At 53.1% G+C, this 21246-nt stretch overlaps 1 protein-coding gene across 1 annotated transcript in view; it reads left to right on the top strand.

Moving 5' to 3' along the window:
- The window catches only part of CNTFR (ciliary neurotrophic factor receptor), a 199180-nt gene extending 178315 nt beyond the window's left edge, over positions 1-20865 (top strand). Inside the window, exons 6-10 of the mRNA XM_054283452.1 lie at positions 356-473; positions 1289-1455; positions 8577-8740; positions 19078-19258; positions 20720-20865. Of these exons, the coding sequence (XP_054139427.1) occupies positions 356-473; positions 1289-1455; positions 8577-8740; positions 19078-19258; positions 20720-20865 (776 nt within the window). The remainder of the gene's footprint in view (positions 1-355; positions 474-1288; positions 1456-8576; positions 8741-19077; positions 19259-20719) is intronic.
- The last annotated feature ends 381 nt before the right edge of the window (positions 20866-21246 follow it).

The raw sequence follows: 21246 nt of genomic DNA, 5'->3' as shown, positions 1-21246 counted from the left end.
AGAGAGCAGCACCTCCTCCTCATCAGCAACATCCCTGTCACAGCCTTGAAGACAATTTTCCCTGGTACCTGCAAACCATCTCTATCACTCCACCACTCATTAGAAGCAGTGAGCTGCCCAAGGAGGTGAGCTTTGCACTTCCCAGCCCAAAGCAAGGTGCCATGGAGGACTTCAGCAGGAGACAGGGGCAAAGACCCCCAGATCCTTCCAACACAGACCAGTCTTCCCTTGCAAACTCTCCCCTCCCAGTGTGGTAGCAGCTGGCAGTGGTGGGTCGTCCCTTTGCTCAGAACATGGTGATAAGCCCACATCAGGAGGTTAATTAGGTTAATTGCCTTTTCTCTTTCCCTGGCAGTGCCCCCGAAGGAGCCAGTGCTGATGTGCCGGTCCAACAACTACCCAAAGGGTTTCTACTGCAGCTGGCACCTGCCCACTCCCACCTACATACCCAACTCCTTCAACATCTCTGTCATGTGAGTGTCTGGGAATGAAGGGTGCAGCAGGGTGAGTTTTAGTCCCCACAGCCTGGAGCAGGTCTCAGGTAGTGCCACGAAGTCTTGGGGCAGTGGGTCTGACCTGTGCTGAGCATATGACATCAGTGTCCCAAAAATGGGCATGGGGAAGGATTTTCTGAGGACATATAAACTGGATGTTTGGGATGAGGACTTTGTGCCAAGAAAGTTTCAATTTCCTTAGAAGGGACCAAGAAAGTCCCCATCCCCCAGGTCCCCGTTCTGTGCTTCCAAAGACCATTGTCCCTGCACCACTTGTCTGTAGTGGATGTTATGCCCACTGTTTTTTGGCACATTTGGCACAACCATGCTCTTTTCCTGGTGTAACTGATTGTTGTCGGGCAGCAGCAGTGTGTCTCACGTAGAACTGGCCATGGCATGGCATCATTCCCTACCCTGAGCCAGAGTTCTGGCACAGCCCTTATGTGGGCTGATGCCATGTATTATCTTCTGAGGTTGTGTCACCATCAGGAGACCTTGTTCCTCCCATGGGAGGGCCAGAGCCAAACCCAACCCCAGCAGGGTCCCATTCTTCCCTTGGGGCCAGCATGAGGATGTTCACTGAAGCCTCTGTGTAGGCCTGGGAGAAAACCTCATAGACAGGAGCCCACACAATTCCCTGGCAGGAGGAGAGCAGCCCTTAGGCTGCAGTGAGGGCTGGTGCATGGGGACCATTGTCTTAGCGGGCATGCAGAGCTGCACAGCCTGCCTCCTTCCTCCAGCAGCTTGGGAAACTGCATCCACAGGTAACAGCTCTTGTCACCTCTGCTTTCCAGACACGGCACAAAGGACATGGTGTGTGAGAAGGATGCCGTTCCCAAAAACAGGTGTCACATCAGATACCTCCAGCTCTTCTCGACAGTGAAGTACAAGGTGACGCTGACAGTCACGAATCCTCTGGGCAAAAACTTCACCACGCTCACCTTTGACGAGTTCGCCATAGGTAACTTCCACAGCAGCAGCAGGCGGTGCTGGGGCTGGCTTGCTCTGCATTGTCATCCCTTGGGAAAATGGGGCAGGGAAGGGACTGGCTCTCCAGGTGGAGATTCTGGATTCTCAGACCCCATGGAGATGGAATCTGAGCCACTCTGGCCTCCTCCCTGTGCTCCTCCCATTCCCAGGGCCCTGCTGGTGCCTGAGCATCCTGGGGGAGCCAGGCAGAATGCCCACAGGCAGACTCCATGCTGGTCACATCAGTGGCCTGGTGTCACGTGTGATCCCACATCAGTGTCATGTGTGATCCCGCTCCTAGTGGTCCAGATCACCCATGGTTGCTGAGTTCTTCCCTGTTTGGGAGACTGGGGAAAAAGCTGCCGGGTATTAGGGCAGAGAGCTGTGAAAATTGTGAGGCCCAAATGGTGTTGCCATTCTTACCCCTCAGAGGATCCCTAAAGGAGAGGTTTGGTATTTGTGCTGGAAGCAGAGTCATGGGAATTAGGATTGGAAGAGAAATTGAAATGTCCCATTCTCTAGTCTCCAATCTTAGATAGATGTCTCCAAGATAAATCTCTCCTATAGTCAAGTCTCCCCAGCCCTTACCTAATACTCTCCTAAAATCCCTGTTCCTTCTTTTGCACCTGTTCACTGCCCCACCAGGACAGCAGTGTGGGACAGGGAGCAGCAGGCCCTGTGGGCTGGGGTGTCCATGTCTCAGGCTGTGCCACAGGGATGCTTCCCAACCATGTCCAAACCCAAAGCAGAGAAACTTCCCTGACTGCAGAGGGTGGGCATGAACTGAGCAATCCAGTGCCAAACACTGCCAAGCAAAGCAGGGAGCTTTCTTCACCATCCAAAGCTGGATTACAGCTGGTGCTGTGACATCCTCAAAGAAGAGGAAAAATAGGAGAGAATGGAGTTCATGAATACACTGGAAAACAATTTTCTGGTTGCGTGTGGCAATTACTGAACCTGAAAAACAAATAAGTGAATAACTAAAGTGCAGCCAGTGGTTGGTCTTTGCCTTTGGTGTGCTACACATCACAGCATGGAGAAGCTGGAAGTGCTGGTGTGCAGGAAGAGGAGCTCCACTGCTCTACCAGATTTCCCTTTTGTACTCCAAATCTTGAAAAATATCTAACAAGGCACCAGCTCTGAACAGAGCAGGGAAATAACTTTGGAGTGGGACTGTCCTGCTATGTGTCTGCAGCCATGGTCCATACCTGAAGCTTGTGTTCATCAGTGCTTTGGGAATGCTGATAACAAGGGAGAGAGCTTAGAAGGGAAGCGGTGGAATTTCAATCACTTGGGTGCCTTTAAATGGAAATTGTTGTGTTTGTGGAAGATACACTCCTTAAAAATGAAGGTAACCTCCAGCCTGCCTGACCCAGGACAGCAATTAAGCAACATTTTCCAAGTTCCTTGCATTCCCTCCTGCAGGAGTTCAGGGCACCATCTTGTAACATCTGTATCCCACCCAAGCCCTGCCTAGCTTCCTAAACATCTGCTCCTCCATCCAGCACACAAGGGCAGCTCCCCTGGGGAAGCACACCCAGCTGCAAGCCTCGGGCATCCCAACACCAGCACAAAGCTGGATCCAGTGCAGCAGTTTGAACTCGGCCCAGGTCGGGGGAGTGGTGAGCAGAGGCCAGCACTGCCCCGGGCCAGCCCTTAGCTTGGGTCTACTGTTGCTGCCTCTTGCACAAGTGCCTGGAAGGGTGCAGGGTGCCTGGACACGTCTCAGCAGTGCACTGAGGGGTTACACCACCTGGCATCACCTGGCTCCAGGATGGCACTTGGGGAAGGGGTGATGGGCTGGTGCTGATAGGAGAGGCCATGTCCTGCACCAGCCCACTCCCATGACCACTTCAGTATCCAGTGGCCTCAAAATCTCCATATTCTGCACAACTGCGAAATTCTCCTCCTCAGGATTTGGTACAGGTGCCATGCACCAGCAGCACGGACAGGGTGGTGACAGAGTGCTGAAGCAGGCAGTGGCAGGCTTAGCAGATCATTACAGCATCTGCTGCTGCTGACAACACCACCCACCCCAAGTGGAACCTCTCCTCATGCCATCCTGGTGTTAAGTGCACTGCATTTCTGCATTTTGCTAGGCAGTTTTGCCCCAGGTTGCCTGCAGTCCTCACTGAAGCTTCAGTGTCTCTTCCAGCTTTCCTCTCTGCAGCTGCAATCCAGGACTGTGTGGGGAGTGCTGGAGGTGTGGATCTAGCATCCAGTAGGTTCTCTGGGGATCTCAGCTGGCCTGATGAGCTCTCATCTGGGAGATATTTCTGGGTTTCCCTTTGCTAGATGGAGAGTGGAAAACCTATGGCTCGGGGCAAAGCCACTACTTTGGCTCATTGAGAAAATGCTGAGTGGGAACATTGCAACATCTGCACACATCCTGCTAAAATGAAGAGACAGTGTCATCCAGGACCTGTGTGATGCCTCTCCAGAAATCCCTGGGCTCTGGCTGTCAGAGCCTGCCCTGTGTTTTTCCCTTAGCCTAGAGAAAAACATCATATCTTCTGCATGGAGGTTAAAGTGCAGCCGCGTAGCCCCGATCTCATGCCCTGCTGGGGACAGAGCAACCCAAAGCCATGGAGAGAGCAGCGCAGGGCAGGCAGCTCTCCCTCCCATCTGAGCTGGGAGAAGACCCTCTGCTGGGGCAGACCACCCATCCAGCCTGGGCAAGCACAAAAACCCCCTGGGAATGAGTGACCTCCTTTGGTTTTGCTTCTTCACTCCTTTCTCCATCCCCGAAGTCGCCAGAGGAAAATCCTTCCCCCAGCCGCTGGGAAGATGGTCTCTAATTGAGTGGAAAATGACTGGTACTTTCTTTTGCTGTCCTGAGCCCATGCCTTGCTGGCAGTCATGCCGTGCTGGTTATTAGCAGCCAGCTGCAAAGGGTCACTCTGCATTGTCATTTTCAGTGATGACTGGAAAAGCTTTTCCGGCCCTCTGGCCCCCATCTCCTATTGGTAGGAGATCCGGACTGCCTCCTTCCTCATCTTGCTCCTGCAAATTGTTTTCATAATTACATCTTCTGCAAAAGTATTAATATTAATAAAGGTGAGTGTGAGGAGGTTCTGCAGAGCCCTGCGGACATGAGGCTCCAGCCTCAGAGAGGAGGAAAAGGGACTGTAGGGAAGAGGACCTGGAGGCAGAGGAAGATGCCAGGGAGGAGTGAGGTGGTGTGTAAGGAGCTGACACCTCCTTCATGATGGCTGGAACAGCATGGGGACATTTTTGGCCGACTAGGACACAACCACACCTTCCTCACTTGTGTTTCAGCCCAAGAGGTGTTTTTTGCATTCCCCAGGAAAGCCAGGACAGCACCACCATGCAGCAACATCAGCATCCTGCCTCAGCACCTTTCTCCTCATACCATCCTGGGGAAAAATATGAGAGGATGCACAGCATTAAAATGAGGAAGGCAGCCTTGGATGGAGCCTTGCAGGTGTGGATACCTTCATCAAATGTGCCGCCCATGCCTTGTGTGACCTTGAGAAGGTCATCTGATCATTCCAATTCCAGCTCTGGGCTGATGAAGATGCAGAGCATCTCGGAGAGGCTGCATGATGCCCATGTCTGTATGAAATTCAGAGTCTCTGAACACAGGTATACAGTTGCCTAAGCAGAAGGTCAGTTCAATTCATACTACTTAGGAAGGCAGAATTAAATTACCTAGACTGACATTTGGCTAAGACATGGAGTTTAATATCCCTCTGCTCATGGAAAATGCCAGGGGATATTTAATGGCCGCAAGGGATCCATTTTAGTGCTTGTTGGAGAGATGGGATGGGCGACGGGCCGCTTCATGCCACAGGGTCTCAGCTGCCTTTATGAACCACCAGATTCATTTTGAGACATGTCTGACAACAGCCAGGGGCGATGGATAGCTGAAGACTCACAGTTAACAGGCGTGAGCGTGCAGCGCCTTAAGGAGAAGCTGCTCCCTGATGCTCTTCTTGCGCTTCAAGCCCTGTCTTAGACACAGCAGCCAAAAACCAAGAGGGAAGAGCTGTGAGTAGCCTCCTGGCCAAGTCGCCTTCCCAGGAATGTCTGATGATGCTCCCTTAGCTCTGCAGGATAATATTACATCTGGTTTTATAGCCGCTTAACCAGTACTCAGCCTAATGCCCATCATCCATTATTATTATTACTATTACTGCTTTTATTACGTTACTGCCTGCAGGCCCTCAGTGAGGACAGGGCTCTATTATGCTGGCTGATGTACAGCCAGACAGCCCCTGCCTCACCATGTGCAGGCTGAATGGAGGCAGACAAAGGCTGGGGAAGGAGGTGCACTCGTCCCTGTCTGCAGGGTATAAAGGACTCCTTCAAGGTCATACAGAAATCAGAAAGCTGGACACAGCCTGTCTCCCCTCCCTCCTCAGCTGCCCCCGTGGGACCAGTCCAGGTGTTTCCCGTGATGAGCACAGCAGGATGAGGTCTGTCCTAAGAGATATAGGTTTGTCCTCTCTGGACTGGCTGCCAGAGGTATAGGCCCCTCTCCTGGCTGTTGTGTCCCTGCTGCCTTGGAAGGACATGGCAGGAACAGTTTTGGCTTTGTGACTTGGGAGGGATTGGTCCTGCTGTGCTCTTTAGCCTGGGCAGGAATCCTGGGGATGGAGGGACACATGAGGAGGTACCAGAGACTTTTGGTTTTCCTGTTTATCTGCTGAGCTGTTTGAATAGCAGCTGGGAACATGAAACTGCAGCCAGGGCAGCCTTCCTCTGTGCACCAGCAACAGTGTCCAACTCACAGGAGAGAGGCTAGGCATCACATCCCTGCAAAATGGGCAGGTGACTCCCACCTCAGCCTCAGGGCACTTTTTTTCCTGGCTTCCTTTAGCGGTCACAGTAGTATTTCTCATTGCTGCCCAAGCACATTTGCTGTGCCCAACTGAATTTAATCATGCCTTCAGGCTGGCATGCTAAAAACCAGGGCCAGGCCCCCTGCATTACCCCAGGGAGTATCCATTGCATCCATCCCTAGCCCAGCACTTTCCTTCCCACCTCCTCGCTGCAGAGCTGCAGTTCACAGTCATCTGCATTCGTTCAGCCAAACAGACTTTTGTTTTGCAAACCCATCCTGCTGAGCCAATGCTGGATTTATACTTTTCCGTATGTGTTTGGACTCCAAGTCCCTGTCGATGGAAGCTGATGTCCAGCCCCAGCCCTGGGATTCGGAGTGAGCAGAGGAATTGCAGAGCCATCTGGAGTAGCTCAGCACAGCACAGCCCCAGAGAAGCGTTCCTGCTGCCGAGGATAAAGCTGTAAATGGAAAATTGCGCCCTGTCCTGCCACAGAGAGGAGCCTGTGGGAGCTGGGAGGGGGCACTGGGCACTGTGGTCAGGCTCACCAGCTGGCCAGACCTTGCCAGAGTCTCTGGGAGCAGCCTCTGAGCCTGAAATGACATTGGGAAGGAGGAAGCTGTCCAGCCCTGCTGGCACTCACTGTGACAGAGGGAAGGTGGTGAAAGCCAGGTGGTGGTGAAGATGATGGTGGTGATGGCACGCACACAGCAGGGTGTGTGCCCAGGTGCTGAGCAAGAGGAGGCTGGGGAGACAGAGGTAGTGGTGGGCCATGTCTCAGGGGAAACAGGTCCCATTGAGGTAGCTGGGCTGTGGCTTCACTTCAGCACCCTCTCTGCCTCACCTGCAGACAAGGAACTGAGTTCCCAAAGCATCACAGGCTGGTTTCTCCTGAGAGGGGCAAGCGGAGGCAGTGCAGGGACAGTTGCTGCAATGCCACCATCATTCTGGAGCAGGGGTGGCAGCAAGCAGCTCACGTGTGACTGCACTTGCCCCAGACTGGCCAGACATCAGCACCTGGTCTCATTTGAGTGAGGGAAAGATGCCTTTCACACACTGGGCAGGGCTGCAGGCAGGCTTGGGTGATGAGGGAGCAGCTCACTCACCACCACCTCCTTCCTCTCTCAGGGTAAGCAAACCCCTGTGAGGGCATCACTGCCCACCCACTGCAGGTGGGACAGCATGGAGAAGACCTGACTGCAGGGCAGGAGCTCTGCCGGGCAGAAGGGGGCTGCCCACAGCCCCACCATCCCTCCCCCATCCTGGGGAGGGGAGTTTGATGCTGACATCTTGACAGGCTTCTGCTCAGAGCCCGGGGACCATTGTTCAATCCAGAAATTTTCAGGTCAGGAGGGATCCATTTGCCTGCGTGTGGACTTGGAAGGGGCTTAAGGGCCTTCGCAGGACAGGAACACTCATGTGCATTGCTATTTTTGGAGTGCACAGAGAGCCCTCATCCACCTCTGGCACAGCTGTGTGCCTAGCTCCATGTGTCCAGCTCCTTCCTGACCATGATTAAAGGATAAGCATGGGCGTACACAAATTTTTTAGCTTTGCTGTTGCAATTGGGAGTTCGAGCTGTCAGGATTTGATCAAACCCTTGGCAAGGAGCACGGACTGCTCTGCAACAGGCAGCGACATCCATCACAGCCTGTCTGGGATGAGCTTCCGGCACTCTGGAAGTAGCTGCAACATCAAAGCACGTTGCATAGCTCACAGCCAATTAATATTCACCTGAAATACATGGCAGGTAGCAAGAAAATATCCCCATATCCCAAAAGCAGAACAGGGCAGTGAGAGAGAGAGAGAGCTGGGTTGGAAGGTGACCAGGGCAATCCTTCTCTTTTAGTAAATACAATGTGCCAATGCTTTGAATCCTCAAAACCCCAGCCCTGAGCTCAGGGGCCAAACTCTGCCACATTATTGTGAGGCTTGAATGTGTGTCAGACTCACAGAAATCACAACTCACAGCAGTTGCAAGGAAAGTGCAAGATTTTGGCTTGGTGGGCTCCTCATCCTGATCCAATTAGCCCTGTGTAGGAAGGACGCTCTCTGCCCTGGCCTGGTTGTTTCCATGTGTCTCCAGTGCTGTCACCTCCTTGGTGGTGGTATTTTGAGCCAGGACAGCCATACAGCTGACCTGGACAGCAAAAAGTGATTTGCATCTAATTAGTTTGGGGAAAGGATGCATGTTGGCTGCTTCTCTTGGAAAGCACGTGGTGCAAAACCAGCCAGCTTTGCCAGGGGGTGTAAAGGGAGAAAGCCACATGCAAAGCTTTGCCAATCCCCCTTTTTTCTTCTCTTACAGTAAAACCAGACCCTCCGGAGAGTGTGGTGGCCAAACCTGTGCCCAATAACCCTCGAAGACTGGAGGTGTCATGGCAAAACCCCTCATCATGGCCTGACCCTGAGTCCTTCCCACTGAAGTTCTTCCTGCGGTACCGGCCCCTCATCCTGGACCAGTGGCAACACGTGAGTGACCCTGCACTGCCTGGCATGTGAGGGACAGGGACGAGCTGCTGAACAAGCTGCATGGCAAAAAAGGGTTCAGGGACAAAAAATATGTGTATTTACTGCTCAGGCAACGTGGAGCCTGTTCCTCTCCTTCTCTTTCTCATTGCTTTTCTCTTCCTCTCCACCTTTTTTGTGGCTCACACTCTGCCTACAAATGGCTCTGCAGCCTCTCCCTGCTCCACATTTTCATCCATGGCCCCTATCTACTTTCCATACATATGTTCTGTATAAAACTTGCCAACGAGACGTAAAAGGCATTTAAAGTATAAATGTCACCACATTTAAATGTGCCTCTGCCACATTTAGATTTTGAACTGGAGATAAAATACCGCTCACCATAACTCAGAGCACAGTCATCGAGCAATTGCTGAGATGTTATCGTATTTCTTACTTTTATTTCTTGTTTCTTTAAAAAAAATAGTCAGTGAAATCCTTGGTAGCCTGGAGGACAGATTTCATTTGTTACTGCAGTAAGATAACAAACGGGGTTTTTTTTGGTTTTTTTTTTTTTTAAAACCTCTGTGTGCTGCTTTTATGCTCAAGTTGGGTAGGAATGCATTCTGTGGCTGGAGAGGAGGTGCTGCTGCTCTGGCATAGTTCATCTAGCATCCCTTCTGTGCCCAAGCTGGGCCAGCTGAAAGCCAGTTAGGTGCTTTGCTCGATAAAGGATTTTGCTAAAAAAACCAAAAGTGAAATAAGAGGCATGACTGGGTCCCTGGGCACCTGCATCAAAGAGCCAAGTGGGATTTTCTTCCAGCCAGCACTTCCTGGGGAGAGGAATGTTGGAAGAGTGGATGGGAGTCTTTGCTCGTGGCTCTGTGAGGTGTCTTGGTGACTTTTTCCCTTTGCTTGGATTTTTTATTGAGGCAGCACCACGGGTTGTGTTTCAAATTGCAGTATTTGATGATGGCTCTGAAAATGAGAGGGTTTTCCTGCTTGCCTCTTTGCCCTTTGCTTCTCTCCTAGTAGTGGGAGAGCATCTGTGGAGCATCCAGAGGGGTTAGAAAGCATTGGTAGAGATTGGCTATTAGTTTTTTGTAGGTATTTCTTTTCATCTGGGGAAGGAATGCTCAAACTGTACAATCTGTATAAAAAGGGGAAAATTTAGTGGGAACTGCCAAACATAACACTGTTTTTTTCCCAAGGTGCGCAACTGTGGTGGAAAAAGCTGATGGTTTTACCCTGCGACAGCCAAATACTCTGGTTTGCACCCAAAAATGTTGGGGTAGCCACCGAGCTACCTCCTACCTCAGCACCCTCGGAGTGGCTGGTCCCTCCATCTCTGGGTGTGGGGTACCATAACTGCAGAATCAAGCCATGCCAGTCCCCTCTGGCAGAGCCCTGAGGGGATGCTGTGGCCTCTCCATCAGTGCCCTCAGGCAGGCAATGACAGTGGGAAATTCATGGAGGTGTCGGTGACACTGGTGGCAGGGCCATCCTTGTTGGTAAAGGCAGGTTTTGGGCAGTAAAAATGTAACTTCTTCTATGTAAAAGCACCCTGAGGTGCAGAGAGACCCTCTCCTGGTGGGTACAAGGATGGCTGGGAAGGGTTTCATTTCCCAGCATTTCGGGAAGGTGCAGCAGTCCTGGGCGCAGCTTTTAATCAATATCCTCTTGCAAAAGACATGTTCCTCATCACTGACTGATGGAGAAGAGTGTTTGGGGAATAATTTGCTCAGTGAGCAAGTGCAAGCATTCAGTGAGTGAGGTGCCAGCCTTGTTTTCTGACTCCCTACCCTGCTGGCTGGTTAATGAAAAATTTGATTTGTGGATGATTTGAGGAAAACTGCCGCTATTCATCAGATGAATTATTTGCAAAGCCTAATTCAATCGTTTCCCAAACACCAGGGAAAGGCAGTGCTGCAGCAGCTGGAGCTGCTCTGACCCCAGACCCCACTGGTACGTTCAACCTGCTTAGCCCAGCTGAGCACCCTGTAAATGCAGGTGTTTGTACCCAAAATTAACCCCACCGATGCCATCATGCTGGGAGCATGCCCAAGCCTCCCTGCACTCTTTTTTTGCCTTCTTATTATTTTGGAGAGTGTCCCTGTCCCCCCAAATCGAGACAGAAGAGGGAAGGACACGGTTTGGTAGGTCCAAGTCTTGCTCATGTGTCCCTCTTGCCCTGCAGTGCTGGTGTTGGGTCTCAGCTCAAAGGGATGAGTGCCCTGAGAAAGGATGAGGTGGTCACACATGTGATGCTTGCATGGAGGTGTCTTAATTCTCATGGAGGTGCAAGTCTCTTGCCACGAGCTGCCCCCCACCTTGGCTCTTGCTGTCCCCACTGGCAGCTGGCACAGAGAAGTCCTTGCTTTTTATGCCCACACAACCTGCACACTGACAATGGGGCAGTTTGGAGCTCAGCAGGGAGAGAAGATGTCCCTGCCAGCAAACAGCAGTTGGGTAACCTCATGTTCTGGCACGTCACTGTCTGCCCAGGGTCCACAGGCTGAGCCCTGTCCCTGCCTCCTCATGGCAGCCCACCTCTGCTCTGGGTTTTTAGCATGTACTTGGCAGCACTGTGGGAAGGATGCTCCCACAAAGGAGCATCCAAGGCTGCCCAGAGACAGAATATCCATGCAGGCCCTGCTCACACGTGGTGTTTCTTGGCAGAAGAAGCAGCTTCTCTTTCACCTCTCCACCTCCCGTTATCTTTGCAGGGTCTGATTTATGCACAGCACCTCGGCAGGCAGGACCCAATGAGCACTAATAGGATCAGATGGATGTCGAGCTGTCGAATACCATAGGGCCTGATTCAATCAGCGTCTGCTTTCTTCCAGGCTCTTCCTTTCAGGATTTTAATAATGCCAGGGCTTGGCACCAGAAGATGAAGCCATCCGTGGCGGGAGCAGTGGATCTTATCGAGACTGCCACAGTGTGAGCTGGCCAGAAATGCAGTTTGCCTGCTCCAGAGAAAGTCCAGTGGTGCCTGGCCCAAGCACCCCACTCCATGAAGCAATCTCTGGGGCTGACACAGCGGTGGGGAGAACACCCTTGTCACCTGCCCAGTGCTTTGCAAATTGGATTTGAGCCCCAGCATGCCATTTGCAGTCCCTTTCCCCTGCTCAGCAGCACCTTTCCACTTAGCAGCTCTCATGTTGCAGTTTGCTCTGGGAATTACAGTGATGTGCTCTGGGAATTACTATCATGGAGGGATGATGATGATGAGTTCTCACATGGGCATGCAGTGAAGCATGTGCCACCTCACAGTAGCTCCCTTGAACCTGGGCACAAGCATTTCGTAGCTGTTGGGGATGCAGCCATGTCACATCGTGCCACATCGTGTGGCCCAAAATTCCCCTCCACCCCACCAGCACTGAGCTCACTCTGAAACTCAAGCAACTTTAAAATCACACTCCTCCCTTTCTGTAAGAGGGGCTAGTGGTTTCTCTGCTGCCAGAAGAGAGATGGATATTTGTAGCCTAAACAGGTTTTTTATTCTCTCCTTTTGGCAAAATCTCCCCTTCTGTCTCCTAAATATAAAACATTAAATGTTTAGGGTATCCTTTATTTTTCTCCCGCTTTTAAGTTTGTAATTCAAGCCAGATTAGCGTGGTTTCCTCTTCTGTTTTATAGCCCCATCTTGGCCCCAAGCGAGCTCTCCTAATGCTCTCAGATGTTCCTCTAATGGCTTACCTAGGCTGGAACTGGATACCCTTTCCTAATGGATCACTAATAGCCTGTTTCTGGTTTTACAGGCTCCCTCAGTTAACTCGCAGCAGCAGCAGCAGCAGCAGCAGCAGTGCTCGCACATGCCATCTCCCTGCGCGCACATCTGCACGCTCACCCCTGCGCGGCCGGGGGGCCTGACACCATCCCGGGCATCTCCGGGGAGCCACGGGCAGGCCTTGCGCCCATCTCGCTCCCTTCCCATGGCGTTTTGCGGAGCCGCATCCCCTCTTTTCGCCGTTTTTAGAGGGAGATCACGTGCGCTGAGCGCTTGCCAGCTCGATGCACATCCCAGGAATGTGGCAGGGCTCAAGACGGTATTTCTTGTGCAGCGTCAGAGCTGGTGGCCAGACCGAGGGAGGATTTCCTACTGTGGGTTGCCAGCAATTTGCAGATGCCGTCCTGAAGTCTAATTGAACCCATTGGCCGCGCTGACAACATGAAATGTTAACGAACTGTGAGGCGGGATGCACCTCAGATCTTGAGATTTGCAGGAAAAGGTCATGAGATATTTAAAGCTAATAATGTGGTTGAGTTCCCTCCTTCCTCTCTGTGTTGGAAGCATTAGGGCCATGTTCGTGAGCATTTGCAAAGGCTGGAAGCATCCTTCTCTGGAAGTGCAAGCAGAATTGCTCCCACCATCACAGGATTTTAGGAGCTGGGGCAAAAAAAACCCAAAAACCCCACGCAGACATCTGTGCCTGCTCTGATGCAGTTAAATGATGGGGTTTTGGGAGCAGGAATGAAAAGTTTGTGGGCATTGCCAAATACTTAGTGTTGGGTTTGTTGGTGCAAGCATGGCATTGTCCCCTAGACTGACCTCCCTCATCCCTGTTGGAAGTGGCTGCCGGGGTGGGCTCAGGCTTGTCTCCCAGGGCAAAGCGACATTTTTTCATCAGAGAGGTGAATCTTACATGCTGTCTCTGGAAGTTCCTGCCTTGGAGCAGCCTGAAACAGCCTGAAAGTGTGAGCTAATGCATATATCCCGTCTGTGATGGGCAAGGAGAGGGATGGAGCAAGCTGGGTAGGAAGGCAATTAGTGCCACTGCCTGCCACAGCAGCGTCCCCGCCGGCACGGTGGCAATGTCACTTTGCAGCAGGAGTGCCTCCTTGTGCCCATTTGCATCCCCCTGTGCCTCTGCTGCTTGGCCTGCACTCCCCCTCTTTGCAAGGCAGTCTTGGCAGGGAGGTCACCCTGAGCAAGCTGGGTTACAACTTCACGCCTGGTAGCTTTTATTGCAGCATTTCTCTCCCTTCCCCTCCCGGCTGCAAAGTCAGTGATTAAAAAAGAAGAAAAGAAGGGGGGGGGGAGAAATCCAAAGAATTAATAAGTGGGAGCAAAACATTTAGGCTGTAATAGTGTCACTCGCAGCTCAGTGTGGGGCAGGCAGGGCTGGAGCAGAGATTTTCTCACAGGAGGACGGGGGTGGGAAATGCCCAGAAATCATGTTTTCTGGGACAGAGCAGGTTCAGGACCCTTGGCTGGCATTGCCTGGGTGCTCTCAGTCCCCTTGGGAGCTGCTGGTGACCTAAAAGCACTGAGCACCTGACAGCTGTGAGGGTCCCACAGTGCAGCAGAGCACACTCACACGTGCATGTCCTCACCTGCAGACTCACACAGCCACAAGCAGGTAGGAAGGTGCTGGCAAGCCTAACTTTCCCTGCATGCCGACATGCAGACCACACTGGGCAGGTATCTGTGCTCTGCCATGGCCTTGCACAAGCTGCTTTCAGCCATATCAGCATGGTGAAGGCATCTGCAGGCAGCCTATACCAGTGCCAGCCAGGTTAGAGCTGCTGCTGAGTGCCCTCAGCATCCCTGATCCCATCTTCCCCAGAGCCACGAGCAAAAGTGACTTCTGACAGTTGTCACTTGGCAGGAGGAGGCCAGCACATCTGGAGAAAGTTTCCTGTTAGCTTGTTTTCCTGTAACAGCCCCTGCTTTCAAAGATGGTCTTTATTTTGAGCCAGAAGGATCCGCTCAGCTGCATCTGGTGTGGCACAGCCCAGGCTGCAGAGGAGCCCTGTGATAGCTCATCCTCCAAAACCCTCCAAAACAGCAGGGCTGGGCTCTGTGCAGCACCACAGCTGACAGCAGAGAGCACAGCTCAGACCCTGCTAAAGTGGCTCTTCCATTACATGGTTGGCAGAGAATAAGAGGGGGTCGTTCACTTTTCCCAACCTTCAGTGATCCCAGAGTCCAGGTAGGAAGATTTGTCTGGGGTTATACTGACTGATTCTTGCAGCTCTGCAGAAGGAGGAGGTATCTGGGGGCATCTTTGTTAGTGATCACTGTCATTCATATTTGCTCTCCAGGCATGTCTTTCAAAGGGAAAAAGCAAAATATTTCTTTTCCACGTGGCGACATCTTTTCTCAAGCTGCACTGGCGATTTGCAGTGACCCTCCTGAGCTTCCCAGTGGCAGGGGAGTTTGCTTAAGATTGCTCCTGCTTTTGGTTTATCTTGTTCCCCAGGACAGGTGGAATTCCTGCTGGGAACCCCCTGCACTTGCAGGGACTGAAGGCACCTGAAACAGCAGTTGTTTGTGTGGCTGAGTCCCTGCACAGCTCATTGCAGCCCAGTGGCAGGATCTGGCCCTTGCTGTGGGGAAAGGGGCTGTGAAATAGAGCTCACTCTGTGTCCCGTCCCTACCCCAGTTCCAATTTCCCCCATCATCCAGCATAACTCGAGTAGCATCCAGGAGGAGGAGTTGCAAGGATGCCAGATGTTTGGCAGTGCCAGGTTGTGCTCTTAGAAGGGGTTTCTTCCCACGAGTGCTGTGGGTAGGAAAGGCTGTGTGACCACACCAGCTTCACCTTACAATAGCCAGGGAGGGTGGTCCTTTTATTGTGGGGAAGGCAGACTCATCTAGGCTGGATACAGCACCTGGGACAGGTGTCACACACATAGAGAGAGTGCATCCCTGCCTTGGGACAGAGGGGTGCCATCCTCATCCCCATACTGCCAGTGGAGCACTCCCTTCCCACTGCAGGAGCTGCACTGGACAGCAGGAGCTGTCAAGGAATGGGAAACAGAGCCACTGCCACCACAGGGGAGCCAGCAAACACATTTTCATGTGGGATGCAGAAAAGGAGGCATCTGATCCCCCCTTCTTCCCTGCACCTGCTTTCAACACACACCAGCCCCCAGCCCACCTGTCGGGGCAGAGGAGGGTGGGGTTCTCTTCCCTGCCTCCCTTCCCTATCCCCTTCCAAAGGCCATCTGGGCTTCAGACCTGCCCAAGCATCACCCTGCTTACCACCAATTGCTGCCTGGTCACCCTGCACCAGGAGCAGAGCCTGGGTGGGAACGGGGCCTTGGGAGCAGGATGAGGGGAGCTCATGGGGGATAATGGCTTCCCTAACTCCTGCTGTGCTGAGCACTGAGACAGGGACAGCAGTGTGGAAGGAGGGCAGGCATGGGTGTTGGAGTGTGTATGGCTGCTGTCCCCAGGCCCCCAGCCTGTGCAGGGGGGACCAGCATGGACGGGGGAAAGCCAAGTGGCATGCAGTCCTCCCCTCAGCCTGCCCTAAGAGTCTGTCTGCATCCCATCAATGTGGCGCTGGCCCTTGTGCTCATCCTGGCACTTGGGGCTGTGGGTGGGCACTCAGCAGCTCTGTAATCTTTCCAGGCAGGAATGTGGGGGTATGTGACCATGGCAGGGAATGGGATCCCAGCCCACGCTGTCCTCAGCAAGCTGTCATCTGAATTACTTAGATTCAAGGGCTTTTTTGCTTTTTTTCATTTCTCTCTCCTCTCTCTTTCTCTCCTCTCTCTCTGTCTTTTATTTTTCTTTCTTCTCTTTTTTTTTTTTTATTTTTTTGCAATGCTAATGGCTCTGCATTGCACTGGCTACTGATCCCTCATTAATCTGGGCAGCACTTCACAGCCAGTCAGAGTGACTTTTGGCAGGTGCACAAAGGCAGGCAGCGACACACAAACCCCCACCCTGGCCAAAAAAATTACCATGCACAGCCTTCCTCCAACTTTTGTCTCTGTGTGGCGACGACATGGATTAAGGAATTTCTCCCTCTGCCTTTGATGCTGTGTGTCCACCCGTCCCCCCACAGCCTCCTCAGTGTGTCTTCCCCCAGTTCTGTCTCTCTCTGTGCTTTCCCGTTTGTGGTGGCATTTCTGTGTTGGGTCATGGGCACCCACCCGGTGGCTTTCTCCCCACCATGACAAATGCTGGATGTATCCAGCAAATGTGGCTGCCCAGCTCAGAAGTTCTGCATCCAGAGGCTGTTTGTGTGGGAAGAGATGGATGATACCATCCATGCTTTCTCTCTTTAACTGCTGTGCAATGCAGAGCTTAGGGCAACATCCTCCCAGGTCCTACAAGGAAGGTGTGGGTCCTGGGGGGACATCCCCCTGCCCAGGCAAGGCACAGATTTAACCCCATGGTGCCTGTGACACCCCACCTACAAACACAGCTGCTGGTTGGTTGTGGGTGGGAAGAGGCAGGAACTGCTCCCAAGGAAAAGCTGGGAGGAATCTTGGGATGGGGAAAATGCTCCTGATGGGAAAGCAGCCTGGGCAGGTCACCAGGACCTTAGTAGGGCTGGCCTGCCTGCAGCCTGCTTGGTGCAGGTCCCAGGGAGGAGTCAGGGGTTCAGAGCATGCTGGAAGTCCTGGACAGAGTCATACATCAGCTGGATAAGCCCAGCATCCTTCAGACCCCTGTCCCCATTCTCCAATTCCAAGCCATACCCCAGCACTGAGCAAGTCAAGTCAGCAGGGCAGCTCATGCTGTGAGGTTTCATTTCATTTAATTATCGTTAGGAGTTAATTTAACTTGATTCCCTTGGCGTTGCCATCCACACTGGCGGGTGCCACCTAAGAGCCCCCAAGGTCTGGGTGGCACAGAGAGCCTCACTGTGCCACTACACTGCAGGGAGGTGCCCTGCCTAGCACACCAGATGATTCACAACCTGGTGGGTCCCCTGCCTACCCACCCCGAGGTGCCTGGGCTCCCGGTGGAGTCAATCCTGCATCCAGATGTGCTCCAGATGTGGGGCTCAGGTCAGGCGGCAGGAGCAGCTGGGATTGCAGAACCCAAGTGCTCTGATATGTTCTGGACAGAAGGCTGGAAGTGGGAATAGGAAAGGAAAGGCTTTCACTTGGAGCAAGAAAGCAAAAATGCCCCTCCTCCTGTTAGGAATTCCCCAGAGTGACAGTAAAAGCCTGGAGGGGGCTGCAGCTCTCATGCCAAAGGGATTGCATCTGTGCTGGGCTGTCACATGTGCTGCACAGAAGGGACTGGAGAAGGGCTAGTTCTTTCTCAGGGTGGGCTCCTGCCTTTGAGGTACTCCTGCAAGCTGTGGGGTGATGGCGCTGCCCATCTGGTGTGCACACATCCCTTGTGTGTGGACAGCCATGCTGCCAGGGCAGCCTCATCCCACAGGTGCCCAGGTACCTCCTGGGCACCCCAATGGTGCAGCCCTCCCTTCCTCCCCTCCTCCCTTTCTGACTAGGCAAAAGTTTGGATCTTCCTCCTGTCATTGAGCTGTTGGTGCTGCCCAGGACAGTGTGATTCTGTGCCTGACCTCCCTTCTCCTGGCTGGCTGGGGACGTGTGGAGGAGCCCACACGTGTAGCACCATGGAGCTGCCCCCACCCATGACGTGATGCTTGCCCTGCTCGAGCCCCTGGCTGGGCACAGTTGCTCACAGCTGGGCTGTGTCAGTCCCACACCACCCCTCATCCTGCAGCATCTTTATTAGGAATGTGTCTGGGCAAGAGATGCCCTGTGTGCCCCCCAAACCACGCACAGCAGCAGCACAGGGGGGTACTCAAGTGGGCAGCATGTTGGTTCCTTGGTCTCAGAGATGGGCTGGGGGGCAATATCCCACCCAGCCTCTCCAGATACTCCTGCCCTGGTGCCTTGGGTGCTGAGCCCTCCTCCTCTATCAGGCATGTGTGTTTGCTCACTGGGGTTGGTGCCATCAGGGTGCATTTCTGCTGAGCACCTGCATCCCTCTGTCCTGGAGCCAAGCTCCAGATGGATCAGAGATCCCTCGGAAGGTTAAATGGGGTTAAACCATTGCACTTTGCAGCACGAAGGACAGCAGGGTCTTCTACGGCTCAGACAGCAGTGACAATGGGGCAGAGCAGGGAATGGTTTCTAGGAAGAAACCATCGATCATAACTTGATACTTGTCCAAGGGCCCAGCTGGAGAGATGCAAGCCAAAACAACGGGATGCCAGCAGGCTGGCCAGCGGTGCTGCTGGTGGGGAAGCCTCCTCCCAGCACTGGCAGCGGTGCCCTGAAAGCGCGCTGCACATCGCAGCCACTGCCTGCAATATCCAGCTCCCAGCTCTGCCCTGGCGTGTCCGAGGAGCCCACACTCACATCTGCTAGTTTCTGGTGACCTCTAGAGGAAGCTGCTCCACTCTGACGCCGTGAGTTTGGGAGTGGAACCAGGTCTTTAAACCTTTAGTGGAGTTGCAGCTGGAGCATCTCCCTCCACTTCCCTCCCTGTCCTGGGTTTGTGCCTCTGCCCACAAAGCTTCAGTATTTCCAAAAGTTGTGCAAAAGCCTTGTTATCATCTTTTAGCCGAGCTAAATTGCCTTACACCTCCCAGGGACCCCTCTGACTGCCCTCCTGTCCCCTCTGCTGCCCTCAGGTCGAGCTGTCGGACGGGACATCACACACCATCACGGATGCTTACGCTGGCAAGGAATACATCATCCAGGTGGCAGCCAAAGACAACGACATCGGCACGTGGAGTGACTGGAGCGTGGCTGTTCATGCCACCCCCTGGACAGAGGAGCCCAAGCATCTCACCACGGAGGCCCAGATCACAGGTAAGAGCCTCCTCCCAGTACAAACAGGAGGAACACAGAACTCCGGGCTGAGGGATCTCCTCTTGCTCCATGCAAGTTTTGCCCACAGCAAAGAATAGCCTGCACTTTGCCCCCTCCTGTGGCCTTGTCAGCAGGTGCAACCATGGCCTGAAGGATGCTGACTCAGCTCATCTGGGTCCAGCATCCTTCTCACCGGGATACTTGGGGCAGGACAATGAGGCTAGCCATTGTATTATTGTTGTTGTTGTTGTTGTGGTTGTTGTTTTTGTTGTGGTTGTTGTGGTTGTTGTGGTTGTTGTTCCCTGGAGTGTTGTCTCCCTCCAGCCCTCCCTCCCCTCTCCAGTCCTACCCCCTCCACACCCCTGCCCCCTCACAATGGCTCAAAGGGATGCCAATTCAAAATAAAAGCCACCAAGTTAACACCAAGTCTCTGTTTCTAGGAAAGAGCTGGGACTCTGTCCAAATGGGTGTTATCTGTTTCCCAGAAAGGATGGAGCAGACCCTGCACTGGTTTCCTTGGCTTTTGTGCAGAAAAATCCCCCTTTTCAAAACAGCACCTGGTAGAGCACCTGGATATTCAGGCAGCAGCAGGGATTTACAGCCCCCACCACCATTCCCAGGTGGATAAAGCCCCACAAGGAGTGCAGGAGCACTTTGCAGCACCGCTACTGTCAGGGTTTTGGTTTTGCTTCCATTCCCACCTGTGTTGTGCTAAATACAAATGTCCTGTCAGTGTCACCTGCCCTGTGCAGGCACACGAGTGTCCCTCACACACCCATCCCTGTGTGCCTGCTGCAGCCAGGTAGGGCTGATGTGGGACACCCCAGCTCCAACGCTGAGCCCCGCTGTGACGCCTCAGTGGAGTCTGAGAGATGCTGAGACAAACTCTGTGGTCCCCAGCATCAGCCCAGACAGTCTGGCCTGGACATGCTGGGGCCATCTGGATGTGGCCAAAGCTGCCTCTGCCTGACTGCTCATCCAAGCACTCCCTGCAATCCTGCACCCTCTGCAGGCACAGACAATCCATCCGGTTCAGGACAAAGCAGGACAAACCTTGTGAGCCAGCCCAGCAGACACAGGCTGCTGTGTGTGGCGTGTCCTCTGGGTGAGGGATGCTCTCAGCTGAGCACTAGAGGCTCATTGTGACTTCCTAGCTAAGATTCCCACAGACCTGGTGCATGGAGTGGCTCAGCTGGTCGGGATGGGGATGAGAAGGATGCCCAGCTCAGCCTGATGGCAGAAACATCTCCAAGCAGTAGGTGCACCATCACAGCCAGGGAAATCTCATGGATCACACTATCCCTTGAATCATCCCAACCCTCTACCTCAGCCCTAGTGTGGTATAGCACTGAAAAGGGCAATTTGGAGCCAGGTCCAATCCACACCAGAGCAGGGCTGCTCCTCTGGGATGAATCCCAGGGCATCCCAGCCCTCCTCACCACCCACTCTCCTTTCTTGCAGAGACAACAAGCGCTAGCACCTCCTCTTTCATGGCACCACCCACAACCAAGATCTGTGACAAGGGGGCCGTGGTGGGCAGCGGGGCCATGGCAGTGTGTTGGACAGCTGGACTGGTCGTGGCTGCCTATAGTGTCCTCTTTATTTAGTGAGTATCTCCCAAGTCTGAGGCATGAGAGGCAGGAGGTGGGTGCTGGGATGGGGCAGGGATACAGGGATATGGGATATGGGGACCCTCAGGGTTCTAATGTGGGTGGGAAGGGGATGCTCTGGCCAGACTGTGGGGGAAGGGCATTGGGAACAAGTCATTTGGGTTTTTCTTGCAGTTCTGTAAATGCACCAAGTCTGACTGCTTTTCCAGATGGATATTTAGCTGGAGGTCTCAAAAATGGCTTTTGAAGCAAAGCTGGCAAAGTGGTCAGTCTTTGATGTCTTGTTCTCAGCAGCCCTCTCCCATCCTCTCTGCTGACATTTTTAAGAGGCAAAGAAGCCACATGGAAATCTAAGGCCTTTGCTTAATGATGAAAGAA

Source organism: Melozone crissalis, unplaced genomic scaffold (assembly GCF_028551555.1).
Source record: "Melozone crissalis strain CALT ecotype California unplaced genomic scaffold, PUWL_Pcris_2 ptg000036l_1, whole genome shotgun sequence".
Lineage (NCBI taxonomy): Eukaryota > Metazoa > Chordata > Aves > Passeriformes > Passerellidae > Melozone > Melozone crissalis.
This window is presented reverse-complemented; position numbering and strand designations above follow the sequence as displayed.